The sequence below is a fragment of the Schistocerca serialis genome, chromosome 1, assembly GCF_023864345.2.
Source record: "Schistocerca serialis cubense isolate TAMUIC-IGC-003099 chromosome 1, iqSchSeri2.2, whole genome shotgun sequence".
In the NCBI taxonomy this organism is placed as follows: domain Eukaryota; kingdom Metazoa; phylum Arthropoda; class Insecta; order Orthoptera; family Acrididae; genus Schistocerca; species Schistocerca serialis.
The window spans coordinates 390,333,790-390,354,189 of record NC_064638.1 but is presented as its reverse complement, the minus strand read 5'-3'; the positions used below and the strand labels follow the sequence as shown (position 1 = coordinate 390,354,189).

Below are 20,400 nucleotides of genomic sequence, written 5' to 3'. Positions count from 1 at the left end.
CCCCCAGTGTACTGTGCAAGTGCAGTCCAGGCTATCACCTCAGTTTCCCACTCAAACTGGGATAAGGCAAGGAGATGGAGTTTCCTGCTTACTTTTCAACATCGCACTTGAAACAGTGGAATGCGAATCAGGTATTCAGACAAGAGGTACTATCAACTATAGGTCTGTACAATTGCTGGGATATGCAGATGACGTGGATTTAAAGAGCAGAACACTTAGAGATCTACAAAGCGCATTTTCAGCTCTAAAACAGAGTGCGGAAAAGAGGGGCCTGAGAATTAATGAAGGAAAAATGAAGTATATGTATAATGGCACTAACCAATCCTTACAGCCGACAACCCTTGATCGAATGACATTTGAGCGAGCAGAATGTTTCACCTATCTAGGCTCAAAGATAGAAGAAAATGGCACCACCTGTACTGAAATTATGGCTCACATAAGTGCTTCTAACCGATGCTACTTTGGAATGTTGCAACATTTTAAATCCAAGCTTCTATCACGAGGGACTAAGTTCCGACTTTACAAACGCTGATATGCCCAGTACTTATTTACGGCTCAGAAACATGGACAATGACAAAGCAGGGTGAAAACAAACTGAGATGACATGAAAGAAGTACAGGGTGATTCAAAAAGAATACCACAACTTTAGGAATTTAAAACTCTGCAACGACAAAAGGCAGAGCTAAGCACTATCTGTCGGCGAATTAAGGGAGCTATAAAGTTTCATTTAGTTGTTTATTTGTTCGCCATTTCAGCCAATAAAGTTTTTGGTCCCTTTTTCTTCGAAGGTGCTATTGCAACTGGACTACAGTATCTGGAGATGTTAGAGAATTGGCTAATCCCTCAGCTCAAACAAGAAGCACAACAATTCATATTTCAGCAGGATGGAGCGCCACCACATTGGCACTTATCTGTCCGTAACTACCTGAACGTCAACTACCCGAGGCGATGGATCGGCTGCCAGGCAGCCCGTGACAGAGCACTTCATCACTGGCCTCCAAGAAGCCTTGATCTTACCCCCTGCGATTTTTTCTTATGGGGGTATGTTAAGGATATGGTGTTTCGGCCACCCCTCCCAGCCACCATTGATGATTTGAAACGAGAAATAACAGCAGCTATCCAAACTGTTACGCCTGATATGCTACAGAGAGTGTGGAACGAGTTGGAGTATCGGGTTGATATTGCTCGTGTGTCTGGAGGGGGCCATATTGAACATCTCTGAACTTGTTTTTGAGTGAAAAAAAACCTTTTTAAATACTCTTTGTAATGATGTATAACAGAAGGTTATATTATGTTTCTTTCATTAAATACACATTTTTAAAGTTGTGGTATTCTTTTTGAATCACCATGTATATTGAGGAGTATTTTTGGACCTTTATATGAAAATGGGACCTGGAGGAGGTGAAGGAATGATGAACTTTATGACTACTATAAGGAGGATGATGTGGTCAAGTTCATAAAGCAGTGTAGATTTAGATGGGCTGAACATGTAATGTGACAGATTCTGCAAGGAAAGCACCGGTTGCCATAACTGAAGGTCAACGGCGAAGTCTAGAGAGGAATGGCAGAAAATTGAGGAGGCCAAGCCACACCCCAGGATGTAGTGCCAATGGAAGAAGAAGAAGAAGAAGAAGAAGAAGAAGGGTAGCACAATACACTTCAGAGTTAATTGTGCCACCACGAGGGAGGACATCAAACAGAATAACCCCTTCAGAGTCCCAGAAGACCATTGCCGTTACTTTACCAGCTGAGGTCTCAGCTTTGAGCTGTTTCTTTGTAGGAGAGATGGTGTAGCACCACTCCATGGATTGCAATTTTGTTTCCAGTTCGAAGTGATGAACCCATGCACCATCACCTGCAATGATATTCAACAAAAAGTTGTCACAAACAGTCTTGTAATACAAAAGCAGTTCCACACGGATGGCTCTCTGTTGCTTCTTAAGGCCTTCTGTTTGCCAGCAGAGAATCTGGTGGGCACACACCTTTGGGTACCCCATCTGGTGGATGAGTGTCCAGTTGACCAGCGAGGTGTTTGGTTGTGGTCCATCGATCACCTCAAGTGAGAGAGTTTACAAACTGCAACACTGCAGTTGTCACAGCTGTGTGCAGTTGGCTTCCATACAAGAGTTAGAGCAGGTTTGTCATGATTTTGTTGAGATGATAACAGACACCTCATCCAATGACTCACTGTGCTTTTGTTCACTGCCAGTCTCCATAACATTGTTCAAGCTCCTATGAATATCTACAATACTCTGCTTTTCCGCCAAGAGAAATTCAATTACAGCTCTCTGCCTGGGATGCACCTCCACTACAGACATCATTTTGAAGGCTACATATAGCACTGCCACCTACTGAAACTTCACGAAACTATAGGCACTGAAGTGTGAATATTCCATGGTGTCCCACAACAAAGTCCATATTTTTCAGGCAAAATTGGCCAATAAAAAAAAAGTGTTGCATTATTTACTTAATGCCCTGTATTACAAATGTCTCTAGCACTTCAAAGATTTTCCCCAGATCCTCCTCATGCTCTTATGAAGATGCTGAGAATATAGGAATGTTGTTCAAGTAAGGGAAGTAGAAAGAAAATTTATGGAGGACCTTGTTGAATAAATGCTGCCATATCTGGGCAGCCTAATTTAAACCAAGTGGCATGAAAAGAAATTTGTACAGTCCACAGGCATAATAATGGCATTTTTGGTGTGTCTTTCAAGGCTAAAGGAATGCGTAAGCATGCCCTTTGACAGTTGAGGACACTGAAAATTGACACATTGGCTAATGTGTGTACAAAATCCTGAATGTTGGGTATGGAGTATCCATCTGTCACCATACAAGCATTCAGGACCTAACAGTCCCCACACAATCTATAGGAATTATTTTTTAGAACCAAGTGAATAAGGGAGACCCAAGTGCTATCCAAAAGTTGCACAATCCTCAACTGTGACAATTCATTGATTGCTGCCTTTGTAGCATGTAACTTGTCTGGTGCCATACATTAAACCTTGTGGAAGACTGTGGATTCTGCTAGAGTATTGATTTTATGCACAGTATTGTCTCTGACACCACTCACAGCTGGAGGCTGGTCCACAAATGACAGAGCACAGGTAACACAGTGTTGCATTGACATCATTGTCGCTGACCTGTATTTGCTCAGGCGGTTTTCCTTGAAGTCTGTGGGTGGAACGTCTTGAGCATCTGCAAGATTTCTCTGCTCCATTATCAGCCACTGCTGATTTACATAATCCTGGATGCAATGGACAGCATCACTATGTGCTTATTTCACATTCTCAAATCCTCCTGAGACTATGCTTCTAAATGTAATGAAGTCCTAGTTAACATCTTGTCTAGATAAAGAAAGTGTTTGTCCTCCTTGGAGGAACTGCAAAAATCATTTTTTTTTTTTTTTAAATTTTAGCTTTTCCCCATCCAGTAAAAGTGCTTGAATGAGTTGGTTTGGCATTGGTGGCAATTCCACGTGGCATGTAGTACCCTGTGGAAGACCCAGGTGTTAGAACTGCCCAGTACACCCACTCAGCACTTCCTATTCCAGTCCTGTCACAGGCTTATCCTACCACATCAGAGGATGGGCCACCTGTGGGAGCAACCACTTTGTGTAATAGCTCTGATGCAAACATGCTCAGATTTTTATATTGAATTGAATTTTATTTGATCCTGTAAGATTACATTGTGTACAGTAAATGTACGTGTAATATAGGACATGTCAAAGTATTAAAATTCTTTATCAATTATTTTTCTACACCTTTAGCTTACATTTTTACATCACTGATAATGAGTAACAAATTTAATGGCATAAGTATTCTGCAACACTGTAAAACTCTTTTTCAATGAGATAGTCTTTAAGTTTCTTTGTAAATTCATTGTGAAGTACACTATCTTGCAGGGTTTTGGGCAGACTTCTTAGTAGTCTGATATCAGAGTACTGGGGTCCTTTTTCTAGCATTGCCAGTCGGTGGGGTATGCTCCGTACTTCATTCTTCTTTCTTGTATTGTGGGTGTGTACACTAGCATTTGTAATCCAGTCCTCACTACCTTTTGTGATGTACATTATTGTTTTGTATATATACAACGATGAAAAAGTTAAGATACCTAAATTCTTGAGACAGTTTCTGCGTGTTTCAGAGGTCTTTCTTCTTAAAATGGTCCTAATTGCTTTTTTTTTTTTTTTTTTTTTTTTTTTTTTTTTTTTTTTTTTTTTTTTTTTTTTTTTTTTTTTTGTAATGTGAACACTCGTTTTGTCTCTTGTTTGTTTGAGTTTCCCCACACCGTCACTCCATACTGTAAGTATGGTTCGAAAAGTCCATGATACACTGTACACAGAAGGTTCTTGTCTGAATACTGTGATAGCTGCATCATTAAGAATATGACAGAGCTCAGTTTCTTACAGACATTATTAATATGTTTTTTCCATTTCAGTTCATTATCCACAAGAATACCTGAGAATCTAGCAGATTCTACTTCTTCCAGCCTTGTTCCGTCAACCTCTAAATCCATGTCTACAGCCTTTTCCTTGTTTTTAAACACTGCATACATAGTCTTTTTTAGATTTTAACCAGTTCATTTTCCAACAGCCATTGAGCTGTGACATTTGCAGATATGTATGCTCTTCTCTCAAGCTGTTCCATATTTTGGTCACTATTTAGTATTGTCATGTCATCAGCATACAATATTTTCTTTTCTTCCTCCTCAACACCTATATCATTAACAGATACATTAAATAACAATGGCCCCATTACCGAACCCTGCGGCACTCCATATTTGATGGATTTGGTTCCTGATTGGTACGAGTTTCCTAATGATACATACTGCTTGCGGTTGCACAAGTATGATTTTATCCATTCACCTGGTTGCCCCCGAATGCCATAGTTGCTTAATTTTTGTATCAGCATTTCATGGTCAATGGTGTAAAATGCCTTTGAAAGATCCAGAAACATTGCAGAGACAACCTTTTTCTCATCTAAGGACTGTAAAATGTATTCTGTTAGACTGACAATTGCTGATTCTGTAGATTTACCCTTTCTGAAACCATGTTGTGAGGTCATGAGAATGTTATGTTTGTCCAAATAGTTAACTAATCTGGTATACATAAGCATTTCTAGGATTTTTGAGAAACCTGATATCAATGAAACTGGTCTGTAGTTGTTGGGATCATCCTTACACCCTTTCTTGTACACTGGCACTACCTTCGTTATCTTCAGTTTTTCTGGAAAAATTGCATCTCTGAAAGAACAGTTTGCTATGTTCAGCAGTGGTGTTATTATCTCCTCACATACCAGCTTTATTACATGATTTGATATTTCATCATCACCAGCTGATTTCTTGGACTTCAGTTTCTGTATAGTTTTCAGCAATTCATCTTCCGTGACTGGTCTTAAGAACATAGTACTGCATGATCTTTTTGGTACCTTAATACCCTTCTGTTTTTGACTATTTCTTTCCAATTTTAGGTTTTCTACTACACTGATATAGTTATTATTCAGTATGTTTGCTATTTCCATACCATCTGTGACCACTGTGTTGTCTACTTTAATTGACCTAATACCTTCTTCTTTGTTTGACCCATCTTTTTCCTTTCTTTCAGCATTGATTGCATTCCAAGCTGCCTTTGCCTTGTTTTTTGAGTTCGCTATAGTGGTGTCAATTGCTCTTGCTTTCGCTTCTCTTATTGTTTTTCTATACTTCTTTTTTAACATTTTATAGTTTTCAGCTTCGGCCATCCGTCTCACGTCCTGAAGCTTCCTTCGCTGTTCTAGTATTTCACTCGTAATCCACTGTGTTTGATCTTGATGCCTTTCTTGTCTCTTTACTTTGGGAAATGCTACATTAAAATGGTACTTAATTGTTGAAATAAATGCATCATATTTTTCATTTACACTCTGGGCCTGTAGGGTTTCATTCCAGGTTTCCTCACTTAACATTGTTCTAAAGATGTTGATATTTTGTTCACTGATGATCCTAATTTCTTTGGTTGTTTGTTTTGGTTCTGATACTGTGTCATTACTTCTGCAAAAGCTGATTAGTTGTCCATGATGATCAGATATTTCTGTCTGAACTACATGTGACTCATAGTTACACATATTAGTAATTATGTTGTCAATAATTGTCTCACTTTGTGAAGTCACTCTTGTTGGTGCAGTTATTGTCACTTTCATGTTATGCTGTATTAACAATTCTTCAAAATCCTGTCTTATTTTTGTGTCTTTTCCCATGTCAATGTTGAAGTCTCCATATATAATAAGATTTCTCTTCATATTCATTCTCAATAAGCTAGCAACTTTTTTTAGAAAGATGCTAATATTGCCACATGGTGACCTGTACACACAAAACACTCTAAAATTTTCTGCCACTATACCAGTAACTTCAAAGTCTTTTTCTCTAGCTATGGGAAATGTAGCAGCTTCACTGTTTACATTCTTTGATAGAGTACCTGTTTTAATATATATACAAACGCCACCACCCTTATATTTAGATCTGCAGAAGTAACTAGCTAGTTTGTAGTCCTTTATTGCCACATTATGTATTTTACTTTCAGTTAGTCCATGTTCACTTATGCATAATATGTCTGGTCTTACTTCACTCAGGAGTACTTCTGCTTCTAATTTTTTGCTACCAAAGTATTGAATATTTTGATGAAGTACTTTTATGTAATTTTTCTTTTGTTGGTTTACATGTTGTGAGCTGTATTCTGGGGCAAATTCTTTAGTATCGCCTTTTTTTGTATGGTGCTTATATTTTTCATTTCCAGCTAGAGTGTATGATTTTTCATCCCCTTCAGGCCATATTAGTTTCCCTTGCATCTAATGATTTTGCAGACATCTGCAAACATTCTGCTGAACGTTACAGACCCCAGTCTATTTAAATGCAAGCCATCCTTCGCTAGTGAGTTTTCACATAGGAATTTGTTTGGGTCTATAAAAATTGCCCCAAGACGATCACATTGTTCTTTAAGAGCACAGTTTATTTTGGCGATATATTTTTCACTCACTGACATTCTGTTTATGATTCCGCTAAGTATCAGATGAGATCCTGCATACATATTTCTTGCAGAACGAATCATGTTTCTTGTTTCGCTTGCCATTTCTTCCTCACTGCTGCTCCTTAACGAATTTGTCCCAACATGTATAAACACCCCATTATGGTTATGTCTGGTTTCAGAATCTGGTTCTGTAGTATCTTGTCTTGCATTTACCATATTTTTAAAATGTTTACCGAGTTGATCCGTTCTAATACCAGGTCGTACGTCGATCTTGCAATTGGGGACAGCGATATTCTTCAGCAGCAAATCGCCAATTATTAAAAAGTCATTTTCCTTTTGTTGCGTATCTGTCGCCTTGTTTTTCCTTTTGCTGTATGTCACCACCTTCCATTTATATTTATCTTCCGGTTTTTGGCTTACTGAGTTTACCGAGACATCAACGGGAACACTTGAAATGTTGTTTTTAAAGTACGATCGGTCATTCGTATTTTTGTGATCTACTTGCTTTTCCGTTTGATGGCTTTTACACACACAGGACTTCTTTTCTTGTATTAATGTATCGTTTTCTTTCTTGATGGTTGAAAGTTTGGTTTTTAATGCCTCAATGTCACTTCGTAGTAACTTTATAATTTCGTTTTTTGTATCAACTGCACTTACAAGATCGGCCGTTTCGTCAGGTAAACAACCGTGACATGTCCACGGAAAATCATCGCTGATGAACTTTAGATTTACTTTCACGCACTTTTCGTGTAACCAGAAGTTGCATTTGATACACAGAATACCCTTCATCACCCGCTTTTTACATTCTCTACACGAAGAACTGTTAATTTTTTGCCTTTTTAACGAGAGAGAAGCGTCACTACACTTTCCTATTGGCGCCATCTTACCATATTGCTTTGACCATCAATCAGCCATCCAACAGGAGGAAGGATCACCACCAAAAATGTTCAAATGTGTGTGAAATCTTATGGGACTCAACTGCTAAGGTCATCAGTCCCTAAGCTTACACACTACTTAACCTAAAGCATCCTAAGGACAAACACACACACCCATGCCCGAGGGAGGACTTGAACCTCCGCCAGGATCAGCCGCACAGTCCATGACTGCAGCGCCTTAGGCTGCTCGGCTAATCCCGCACAGCAAGGATCACCACCAAACTACGGCCAAGAGTGAAGTGGACCAACCTGTTGCATAACATGCATGTGAATATTACATGCTTCATTTCAGTGGCTGCTTCACAACCTGGGCCATATGGATCCTCCTCTCCATCAACAGCTTTTCTGAACAGCTCCAATGGGAGTTATCCTTACAATGTGTTCTCTGCTCCTGAAATCTTCCTGGCCTCAACCTATGGTAACCTACTGTCCCCATACCCTCTGTCAGATAGTTTCTGCTTCATCTGTCCTATCATCTCCTCAAAACTCATGTCCCCTCACCTTTATTTTTATTGTGCACTGCTCTCTGCCAATACACCCATCTTCTCTGCTCCTTTCCTTTTCACTATTTTTTATACTCCCCCCCCCCCCCCCCCTCCCACTCCCACCTCTAGTCCCTCCACACTCTCCCAGGCAGCACTGTTTCCTCTTCCCCCACCCATACTCTGCTATCCCTTCCCCTCCTCACTCCACTATGTTCTGTTGCTACCGTTCGATGCTTTTCAGTTTCTGTCTGCCCTGAGCTGACAGAGATAGAAGTCGTGTGTGTGAGTTGTGCTTGCTTGTGTGAATGTGTGTGTGTTTTTCTTTACTGATAAGGCTTTGGCCAAAAGCTCAATTTCTAACAGTCTTTTCATTGTTCCTGTATGCACCTCAGTGTGTCATTTTTACAGTAAGTAGCTACCTATCCTTTCTATAATAGGTGACAAGATTTTTCTCCTACACACCTGCATTAACTTACATTTTTTCTACATTCAGAGCAAGCTGCCATTTCTCACACCATCTACAAATTCTGTCTGTCATCTTGTATCCTCCTACAGCCACTAAACCACAAAGCTTCCTGCACTTCTCAGCATCAACAGCAAACAGCCACAGATTGCTGCTCACCCCTTCTGTCACGGTAATCCAGGATAGACGATGGGCTACCTTCTACAGGTCAAATAGAATCATCTGCAGGTAATGGCTGTGAATAGGTCTGTTGTGATGGTTGACATTATGTTGCATAATAGTCATTGAACACTTGTCTTTTTCCTCTGCAGCAGCAGTGTGCAATGTGTCTAGGGTGTACACAATGGGAACATATTAGGATGTTGTCCTCTGTCCTCAAGATGTCTGTTTTTCTGTGGGGTGTTGTACTTGGCAGAGGAGTTGGTTGTACTTGTGTTGGTCAGATACTGAGTTAGTGTTTGATGGCTGTGGTATAAGTCCAACATGGCAGAGTCCATTCTTCATTGGCACTTTTGTCTGGTGGCCGAGATTGATGCTGAAGACTGACACACCTCGTCTTAAAGGTTCATAACAGCTATTTCTTGCATTCTTGGTCTCATATTTTTCACTGCCATAAACTGCTGTATTTCTTCCCTTACTACCTGACATATAAGAGTGGTGAGGTCATAGCAGTATTCCACAACTGCTATAGGGACCCGTTTGGGAAGCTTTTTTTCCCCAAATGTCTTGGCCCCACTTGATTAATTCCTCTGTTGTCATGACATCCTTTACCAGAAAACCTTGGTACATTTCTCACTTGGATTCACAATGTGGCATAGGGACAAACCATTGGGTCTGCAAATTACCGTTGGGCTGTGCCATCCTATGGACCTTAAGAATGATGCACTGCTTGTATTGCAGTTTCAGTTCATGTAGCCAGTGTGTTATAAGTTGCCTAATTGAAGCCAATATAATGTACATGTATTGAAGTACCTGGTGTCTCCATCAAACAATCCCACATTATAAACACAATCAAGTCCAAATTTGAAACAGGGTCATCAGTGACGTACAGCACTTAGCACTGAAAGCACATTTATTATGGACACCAACATACAGACAGAATGGAACTGCCTCCTTGACAGAGAGTGCTGCTATTGATACAAACATCGAATATTCTAGAATATGGAAACAGTTAATATTGTCTTTAACCTTAACAAAGATTTAGATAATATTTCTTTATTATGTAAATTTTAATATTGATCTTTTTGTAGTCTCAGTTTGGTTATTTATTTAATTATTTTTACCTGACAAGATTGTACCTTACAACACACTCTTACACTGAACCAGGGTTTTACATGTGTAGTACTTTTTACATCCCTTTTTCTTAAAGAATGATAATTACTTTTATACAATAAATAGTAATAAAATGGTGCTAATATAATTAAACAAGTTATGAATGTATCTGAAGTCAATAATTCACCCCAATTACTGAATATGAAAGATATTATAGCAATGTTTGTTGATTTCAAAAAGGACTTTGATTCTGTTGACAGTAAAACTATAGATAAAATATTCTGAGAAGTTGGTATAAAGCCTAAATTAGCAAATGTAGTTCATGAAAAACTTTTAGAGACAGTACAGAAAGTGAAATTTTGTGGGAAAAGTCTCAGCTCTTTGAAATAACCACAGGTGTATGGCAATCTGATGGAGTGTCCCAAATTCTTTTTAATTGCATTCTAGAAAAAGAGTAAGAATTTGGAATGAAAATCTAAATGAACATGTGAGCTCACCAACAAGGTTGAGAAGGGAAAACAAAAATGTTGAAATAAACTGTCTCGATTTGCAGATGACTTTGCTGTACTTTCTGAAAATGTGACATCTGCTGTCTTTCATAATAAATATCCTGTAGGACTGACTTAAGAATTCCTGCATAAAAGATAAATAAATGAAGTTAAACAAGCATTAAAAATACACTGAAATTCATAAAAATTTATATTGGCAAAAATAGAGAAGGTAAAAAAAGTAAAATATTTTGGGGGAGATAATCCAAGAAAAAGGTATGGAAAAAGATGCTATTGAGAAAAGAATACATAAAATGGGAAGAGCATACGGTATAATTATTAAAGAATGTCACAATAAAAAAATGCTTGTCTAAAAATGCAAAAACAAGGTAGTACAATACAGTAGTAAAGCCAGAATGTCTCTATGGAAGGAAGTATATAGCATTAAACTACATTTAAATAAATTAGAAAGACTAGAATGGTGAATCATTTGGAAAAATATTTGGCCCACAAAAAACTATGGAAGGTTGGAAATTATGAAGTAACAATGAAATTTATTAAAACATTCAGAACATACTTGAAATAGTGAGACAAAGAAGATTGGTATTTTTTGGACATTTATATTGAATGGAAGACAGTAGATTAACCAAAAAGATATTCAATATTTGTGAGATAAAAGGTCAACAATAAGTTGGATCCATATAAAAGCTGAAAATACAACTGACAGAAAAGTGTTTATGAGAAAAATATTGATATAGAAGGTTTCTAAGGACGAGAGAGGAAAAGAACTGGTCTGAGGTGAACAGAGAACAGGACAAAAGATCATAGTGAACAGATGAAAGATTACTGGAAGAAAAGAAAAGAACAATAAAAAAGGAATTGGATTCTGAGAAGATAAGTGAGAAAGTGCATGAGTATGGCTGCAAAATCTGTTTGGTGTTGAACACACAACTGATCAATGAAAAGGATTGTGTGTACAATACTATAGACCTGTACTTCTTGTTCACTGCTATGCTTGACATGTAAGTCTAGAGCTAGTTCAGGTGCTGAGGCTTTAAAAGACACACATATAAGACTGAGAATTTTACTAGCTTTTAGGTGATACCTTTCCCAGAGATACAGAGAAAGACAGTGCACTTCTGTGCATTCTCTCTCTCTCTCTCTCTCTCTCTCTCTCTCTCTCTCTCTCTCTCTCTCTCTGCATATGATGATGTGAAGTGTGGATTGGGATGGGGAGATGGAACAGAGGCAGAGGAGACTATGATGAAGACAGTATGGATGCATGAGGAATGAAGTTGGGAACCTGGAGCAGGGAGGAAGTGGGTGTGGGCAGGGGGTTGAGGCCAGGAGGGAGGATTACAGTTTGCAAGGAAAATTCCCATCTACTTAATTCAGAGAGACTGGTGGGGCAGAATCCAGATCATGTGGGTTGTGAAGTGCCCATTGAAATTGATCATGTTGTGTTTGGCAATATGTGTGGTACTGCATGATCAACTCTGCTCCTGGCCGCAGTTTGGTGGTCGCCATTCATTAATATGGACAGCTGATCAGTTGTCATGTCCACATAAAATGTTGTGCAGATATTACAGCAGATCTGGTATATGACAAGAAGCTAGCCAAGTTCTCAGTATAGTTCATGTGCTTTTTGAAGACTGAGCATATCTGCAGTTCAGAGCACAGTTGAGAGAACTTGACAACCTCTGCCCAATGTTTCCCTCATGATGGCAGCATCTTTGTAGGTGTTGTGGGCCTGGTTGATGTATACTGAAGAGCCAAAGAAACTGGTACACATGTCTAGTATTGTGTAGGGCCTCCATGAGCACACACAAGTGCCACAACATGACGTGGCATGGACCCGACTAATGTCTGAAGTAGTGCTGGAGGGAATTGACACCATGAATCATGCAGGGCTTTTCAGAAATCTGTAAAAGTACAAGAAGGAGGAGATCTCTTCTGAACAGCGCGTTACAAGGCATCCCAGATGTGCTTAATAATGTTCACATCTGGGGAGTTTGGAGGCCAGTGGAAGTACTTAAACTCAGAAGAGTGCTCCTATAGCAATTCGGCATTTGTGAGATGTCGCATTGTCCTGATGGAATTACCCAGGTCTGTAGGAATGCACAAGGGACATGAATGGATGCAGTTGGTCAGACATAATGCTTACGCACATGTCACCTGTCAGAGTCATATCAAGACATATCAGGGATCCCATATGACTCCAACTGCTTAAACCCCAAATCATTACAGAGCCTCCACCAGTTTGTACAATCATCTACTGACATGCAGGGTTCATGGATTCATGGGGTTGTCTCCATACCCATTCACGTCCATCCACTTGATACAATTTGAAATGAGACCAATCCAACCAGGCAACATATTTCCAATCATCAACAGTCCAGTGTCTGTATTGACAGGCCCAGGTGATGTGTAAAGCTTTGTGTCATATAGTCATCAAGTGTACACAAGTGGGCCTTGGGCTCTGAAAGCCCGTGTTGATGATGTTTCATTAAATGGTTCACACACTGACGCTTGTTGATGGCTCAGCATTGAAATCTGCAGCAATTTGCAGAAGAGTTGCACTGCTGTCACATTGAATGAGTCTCTTCAGTCATTGTTGGTCCCATTCTTGCAGGATCTTTTCCATCCTGCAGCGATGCTGGAGATTTGACGTTTTACCAGATTCCTGATATTCATGGTACAATTATGAAATGGTTGTATGGGAAAATACACACTTCATCACTACCTCAGATATGCTGGGTCCCATTGCTCATGCGCCAACTATAACACCATGTTCAAACTCACTTAAATCTTGACAGCCTGCCATTGAAGTGGCGGTAACCGATCTAACAACTGCACCAGATACATGTTGTCTAACATAGGCATTGCCGACTGCAGCGCCGTATTCTGCCTGTTTACATATCTCTGTATTTGAATACGCATGCCTATACCAGTCTCTTGGTGGTTCTGTGTATATTTACAATATATTACTTGAAATTTTATACTTCCATGTTTCCTCTCTCTCTTCCAGTGATTTTCTTCCCCCATCCTCTTTCTACACTGACTGACACAATAAAAAACAGAATACTGCAATTTCTTGAAACAATTTTATTGTAAATTTTTATTTGAAATTCCTGTCACTTTTATGACTCTAAAGTAGTACTTTGTGATAGAATATTATGATGTAGATTTATCTACAAATCTATCAGAAAAGGGATTATAAACAAATTAAGCCAGAGACATGGAAGTGACATGAATGGAATCACACTTCAGGCAAATTATGAGGAAGCTCTTAAAGGTAATGCATTTTCAAAAGCATTAATATCTGCTCTTGCACCAATCATGGCATCCAGTCTTTCAAGATTGCCCCTGGTTAATGCTGCAATGTCCTTTTGAGGAATCACCTCCCATTCTTTCAAGGGGGTTCCCATAGGCCTTGTAGGGTCTCTGAGTAGTGCTGATGGGCCCTTCTCTCCAGCTGGTCCTGTATGTGCTCAGTAAGATTAAATCAGAGCTTCAAATAGAACAAGCCCTAATGTGAATCCCTGGTTCATCCAAGAACTCTTGCACATTTCTTGGATTATGTGGGCATGCACTGTCATGCATTAATGTAAAACCATCATCAGTAAATAGTGCTGAGTGCAACATGCTCCAAAAGGATTTTCTAGGCATACTGATGTGCTGTAAAGCTCCCATGCTCCTTGAAGATCAAATCCGTTTCAGCAGTTATACTGATTCCTCACACTCCAGTAGGGAACCACCTAGAAGGCATCCTGAATGAGAATGGGTTTTCTCCTTACCCACTCTCTACCATCAGGTTGCCACAGGCCATATCAGGACTCAATGGCGAACAACATTTGTGCACTCACTGTTGTACTCTTCAGCATCAATATTCCCTTGCAAAAGGTAGGCAAGCAGTGCGATGCTCTCTGGTGAGTTCTGGGCTCATAGCAAATCTTCAGGATTGAAAATTGGCTTCTTCCAGTCTTTTTCAGATAGTTCTTTCATTAACATTGGCCCCTCAAACTTGGATTTGATTTCATGCTTCAGTGATGAGACGGTGGCAGAGAACTTGAAGTTGTAAGAAGTGGTCATCTTCTTGCAGATGCTGCTCTTCTTGGGCCTGATACAAGTTTCCTTGCTTAGCCTCCAGTTTCCCTGTACCTTCTTATGATTCTGGCATATGTCAAAAGTGTAGTTCCAATACCACTGCAAAGTAGTGCACACTATGACTATCTTCCACCAATGCAATAGCTTTTGCAACATCTTCAGGGCTTAGCGACATGTTTACTCCATGCATTGTTGTTTGCTCGCAATACCATACCAGTAGCATTCCCCATCTAAAAGTATAGGATAAAGTGCTACACTTTGATATAACAGATAATTAGGCACAATTTTTTCATGTTTTGTTCTTCATGCTTATCAGTGTAGTGTTTATTTCCATTATCTTCTCCTCGAATTTTCTCACTGTGTTTTTCTAATATGGTTTTATTTAGTTGCTTTAGATTTCCCTATACTTGCTGTAATGAGGATGAATATATTTGCATCTCCTGCCATCTTTCCTTACTTTTCTCTTCAACTGAGTGAAGTGGCACAATGGTAAGATCCTGGACTTGCATTCAGGAAGACAATTCCTCAAATCCCCATCCAGATTTATATTTTCTCAGGTTTTCCCTAAACTGCATAAGGCAACTGCCAGAAAGGTTCTTTTTGAAAGGGCATGGCCAAGTTCCTTCTCCAATTCAAACTTTTGCTGTGTCTCTAAAGACCTCACTGTCAATAAGATGTTAGTTAAATCTTAATATTCTTTCCTTCCTCCTTCTTTGCCCATTTGTCCTTATTCCTTCTGTTGAGCTGTGGGGTCTTTTTGGCACAATTGGATTTTAAGCTCTAAAGTCCTTTAAACATGTCTTTTGTTCTACTTTCGCAATTCCATTTACACCCTGTAATTTTCTGCTTTTGTATGTAGAATAAAATTTCATCTTTTCTTAACTGATAATTTTTGCTGCCACCACTTCCACTGACACTATCATTACTTCTTCCATCTTCATTACTCACCATTACTCTAGAGGAGGAAATTCTCTGTGGAATGTCGTAAAATGAGGGACAGGAAAACAGCCACTTAATGGAATACATCACTGTTGATTTAAATAAAACAGCTGCAGGTGGTGTCATAGGTAGCAGGTCTGTTTAATAATCATTTCTTAAATGAAGTAGAAAATATAAGAACAAACTGTTCAAGAGGAAAAACCAAAACAGTATGTCGAAACAGCAACATACATGAAATTCAATGTTATGCATGCCTCCTCCACTTTTCCTTCTGAAAAATCACTTCTCAATTTTCTGGTGTTTCCAATAGAGTGCTAAGTATTTGTTCCCATATAATGAGCCATGGTGTTTCTGAAATATATAATGCATCACTAACTCAGGGCATTTGTCCAGAGTTTGGCATCTGTTATTGTTACACCCCTTTGTAAGAAAGGTAACAGGAGAGATGTCAGCAACTACAACCTGATCTCACTACTGACATCATCTTCCAAAACTTCTGAGCAGGTGACGTATTCTAGAATAGTATCCCACTGAGTAACAAAAGGGAATCATGGTTTGCATTTCAGAAGAGTTGCTTAACTGAAAATGCCATTTAAATGTTCACTACCCAGAATATACAAGTACTAAATAACAAAACAGCAGCAATTGGTATTTTCTGTGACTTACCTAAGGCATTTGACTGTTTGAATCATAATAGCCTCCTGAGCTAATTGAGGTTTTATGGAGCTGGTGGTATAGGAAAACAGTGGATAATGTCATCAAACCTAACAAAAAGAATGTGGAAAGTTATACATAATAATGCGACCTATGTGAGTGGGCTTCTGACTGAAGAGAAATAACTTATGGGGTTCCCCAAGGATTGAAACTAGGTCCACTATAGTACCACATAAAAAAAAGCTGCGCTGCATAGGTATTACCCAAATGAGTTAGAAATTGGTAGATGTGATGTACATGTACATGTACAAGCAAACAAGTGATTACAATTTCAGAAGAACTGGATGATTTATTCAAGAGAAAGAGCTTCACAGATTGAGGAAGTCAATAACACATTGTTCCATCTCTAGCTCTTATGCAAGCAGTTGGCTTGCCATTAATTGATACAGATATTGAATGTCCTCCTAAGGGATATTATGCCAAATTGGCACATTAGAACATCAAAATCCTGAGTTTATTAGAGTGCACTGCCCATAATGCTCCAAACATTCTCAACTGGAGAAAAATCCGGTGACCTTGATGCCCAAGGTAGGGTTTGCCAAGCAAGTACACAAGCAGTAGAAACTCCCACTGTGTGCAGTTGGGCATTATTTTGCTGTAATGTAAGCCCAGGATGGCTTGCCATGCGACATAGAATATCATCAAGGTATCGCTGCACTGAAAGGATGCCTCAGATGACACTAAAAGGGGCCCTGCTAAGGAAATAAATGCAACCCCAGACCATCACTCCTGTTTGTTGGGTCATATGGCAAGCAACAGTCATTTTGGTATCCCACCACTGTCTGGGGCATCAACAGACATGTCTTTGGCCTGGAATCTCATTGACTGGAGTAGAATTAACTTCGGTGATGGATCCCGCTTCAAATTGAGCCCCAATGACCAGCAAAGAAGTGTCTAGGGATGCGATGGACAGTGATGTGAACCAGCTTGATTGTATCTGTTAACTGATAATGCATTTTGTAATGAAATGGCAGGGAAATTATTTTTCCAATTAACTGATAGTGAAGGTGTAACTTTCCAATCTACATGGAAAAATTTGTCTTTTTTTTTTTATACGTGGTTGGAGGGAGCTTACAGCTTCATGTCAGGCTAGGCGTTTTTAATGTGATATTTTTTTATTAGAGACTATTTATCATGTCTAACATGAAAGGTATTTTTAGAAAAATGTAATATTATTATACTGATGCTGTTTCTGCTGTTATGATTAGCACGAAACATGGCATCTACACTTCAGTTTTAACTTGAAAGTAATGTGTTTTTGATCTGAAAGTTGGAGAATTAAGCTAGAATTTGTATGAAAGAAAGATAACATATGAAATGTTTGCAAAACTTGGCATTCACATCATATAAGTTTCTCACAACTGCAGTTGTTAACATTACAAATTAATGCAACATATAGGACCCAGTTATTGGTACTAACATGTTGCATTAATTTGTAATGTTGACAAGAAAAGTTGTTAGAAATATCCACATGTCTGTCTACAAATTTCATAAAATTAATTTTTTTATTATAAAGAAGCATGTATTATAATCTGTTACAGGGATATGTGGCATTGTAATTGGGCACCCAGCAGACACAATAAAAGTGCGTCAACAGTTAATGGGTGATACAGGCCTAGTGGATGTTATCAGACGGACATACAAACATGAAGGGGTAAGCTTGAAGGCCATAAAAATTGTTTGTGTTGGAAGCAACACTTTTTTTTTTTTTTTTTGAAAGTACTACTGCGTAATTTCTTATTTTGCTATATTATAAGCAAATATAGCAAGGAAAGGTCTATGAAGTACATGTTGTAACTTGAATAATATACTGAAAATGACTGCACACACTGTGATAAGCTCAAAACATTGCTAAGTATTATTCAGTAAAGATACCTCCATTTTTGTTGCCATATTTCTTTGTTAAACTTGCAGAGCCTTTGTATTGAAATGTGGTTTGGGTGGAATAAACTTTCCATTTACTTGTTCTCTAGAAACTGCAATTCAGTCAATAGCAAGTCAAAGATGCTTTATTCTATTGAAATTTGATCCAAAATTTAATTATCTCAGACAGTGATCGTACTCTCAAACTATTTGTATGGTTGAAAAAGTTCTTCTAATACCTGAATGTATAAACAGTGTTAAACTGTCATTTAATATTTCTTTGTAAATAAAATTGCTTCATCATTTCATGAGCAAGTAAGATGGAAAATTAACTTTCAGCTCTGTACAAGTTTACTGCCTTCTAATTAGACAGACAGTGTCAAAATGTATGTTGTTAGTAGCAGACAACTGCAGATTTACTTCTCTATCATTACATTTTCATTACAATTACAGTTAGATTATTTAAATTACAATAGCATCAACTGATGCCCAATGGAACCAGAGTTTTGCAACAGTTGCTGCCAGGATCTTATCACTATTGCTGGTTGTCACTTCAGTTGTAGCAGTGGACAGTTCAGCATCTCTGGCCAGAGCAGCAAAAACTCTGCCATTGGCATATCTGGTTGTCCTTCATTTCATCTTGAAACAAAGAAACCAAACATCCATGCAATAAGCAGCTGTAATAATATAAATTTAAATCAAATACCTTTACATGCATTAAATGTAATTAAGTCATCTTAACACCTGTATTTGCTAAGGAGGTAAGAACAGCAGCATGACAGTTTCCACTATTCTGTTACTCTACATATGGCACTTTATTCAGTAACATTGACCTCATTGAGGCATATTTTTGAGTCTCCTTGGTTCCAGCGCCAGAAGCTTCTCTAGTGTTAAATATGTCATATGGCCTTTACTATCGTAATTGGTTACCTTTTGGAATATTTTCAGCCAATCCTATACTCCAGCATTTCATGGATCAATTGCTACAAGGTATTTCAAATTAAACCACATACTTTGGTGTGATCTTGATTACAGGTATGACTCTAGAGGACATCTGGCACAACCTCAAGCTCTAGTTACAAATACAGGTACAGGGCTAAAATGGAACTTGTGCTATTGTTCTTTCATGCAACCATCCTTGACCTATTTGTGGTTCAACCTCTCCTCCAAGGAAATTATGTCCAACACTGCACCTAATGGCCTCTGCAATTTTCTAATAACTTACAGGGCCTCCCCAGGTGAAGGCCACAGCCTGATGTAGCATCTTCATGGTTACCTTCATTGCACTCACTTGGACATGTTGCATTCACCCCAGCAGATGTTGACAATGAGGCCTCTTCCTTCCAGATGGATGCCTCATGTAAGGGCTGATGAGTTCAGGTGCCATCTACCCTGTATCCACAGGATATTCTCAGTATTTCATGTTTCTGTGGTGTATACTGTGTTGTTCACAGATGAACTTCCACAGCACCAACAAAATTGACTTTGTCTCAACCACCCAGCTCAGCAGCTGCCTCATTTTCTGCCCCCGGCAGTCCCTCCAGTCGTGGGGCAACCTGTGTTGTTTCCATCAGCCTCATCCTGCCTGGGCCTTCTGCAGCAGTGCCCAAGGACATTGATCTACTGCTCCGTCCAGTGGGATGTCCCGCCCAGACCATAGACCACCTACATTTTGCTCCATCAGTTGTCACTTTGGGGTGAATGGGATATGGTAATGCTACCTGACATCACTATGGAAACAGTAGTTAGTGCAACATTACTGGTGACCACCATAGTGCCACTATATAGAGAGCACTTGTCTCCAGAAGCTCCCTCTACAAATCCTGCCCAGGACTGGTCAGAGTCAGTTGTAATGCAATCAGTGAAGTGCACACTAATTGGCATTTTGGTATGGTATACAGTGTTTACATTATGGGCTTTGTTATAGGTGAAACTCTGATATTGTGTGAACAGGACATTTATGGGGATGGTTAACTAAAATAGCTTACCCTCCTCTGGGAGTATTCTGTAATAGATCTTTCTGTGTCAAATACATCATGGCAAGTTTCTGCTAGTTCTGTCGCACACAGAAATAAATAAAAAAATCAGTGCAAATTAGTCGAATAAGAAAGGCGTACATGCTCACAAAAATGCGCACCCA

The 20,400-nt window shown here is 39.0% G+C and overlaps 1 protein-coding gene across 4 annotated transcripts in view; it reads left to right on the top strand.

Moving 5' to 3' along the window:
• Positions 1–20,400, top strand: part of LOC126471372 (solute carrier family 25 member 45-like) — a 101,387-nt gene that overhangs the window by 45,101 nt on the left and 35,886 nt on the right. For all 4 annotated transcript variants that reach the window (XM_050099502.1, XM_050099497.1, XM_050099516.1 and 1 more), the window contains one exon: positions 17,939–18,051. In XM_050099502.1, the coding sequence (XP_049955459.1) occupies positions 17,998–18,051 (54 nt within the window). In that variant the 5' untranslated portion in view covers positions 17,939–17,997. The remainder of the gene's footprint in view (positions 1–17,938; positions 18,052–20,400) is intronic.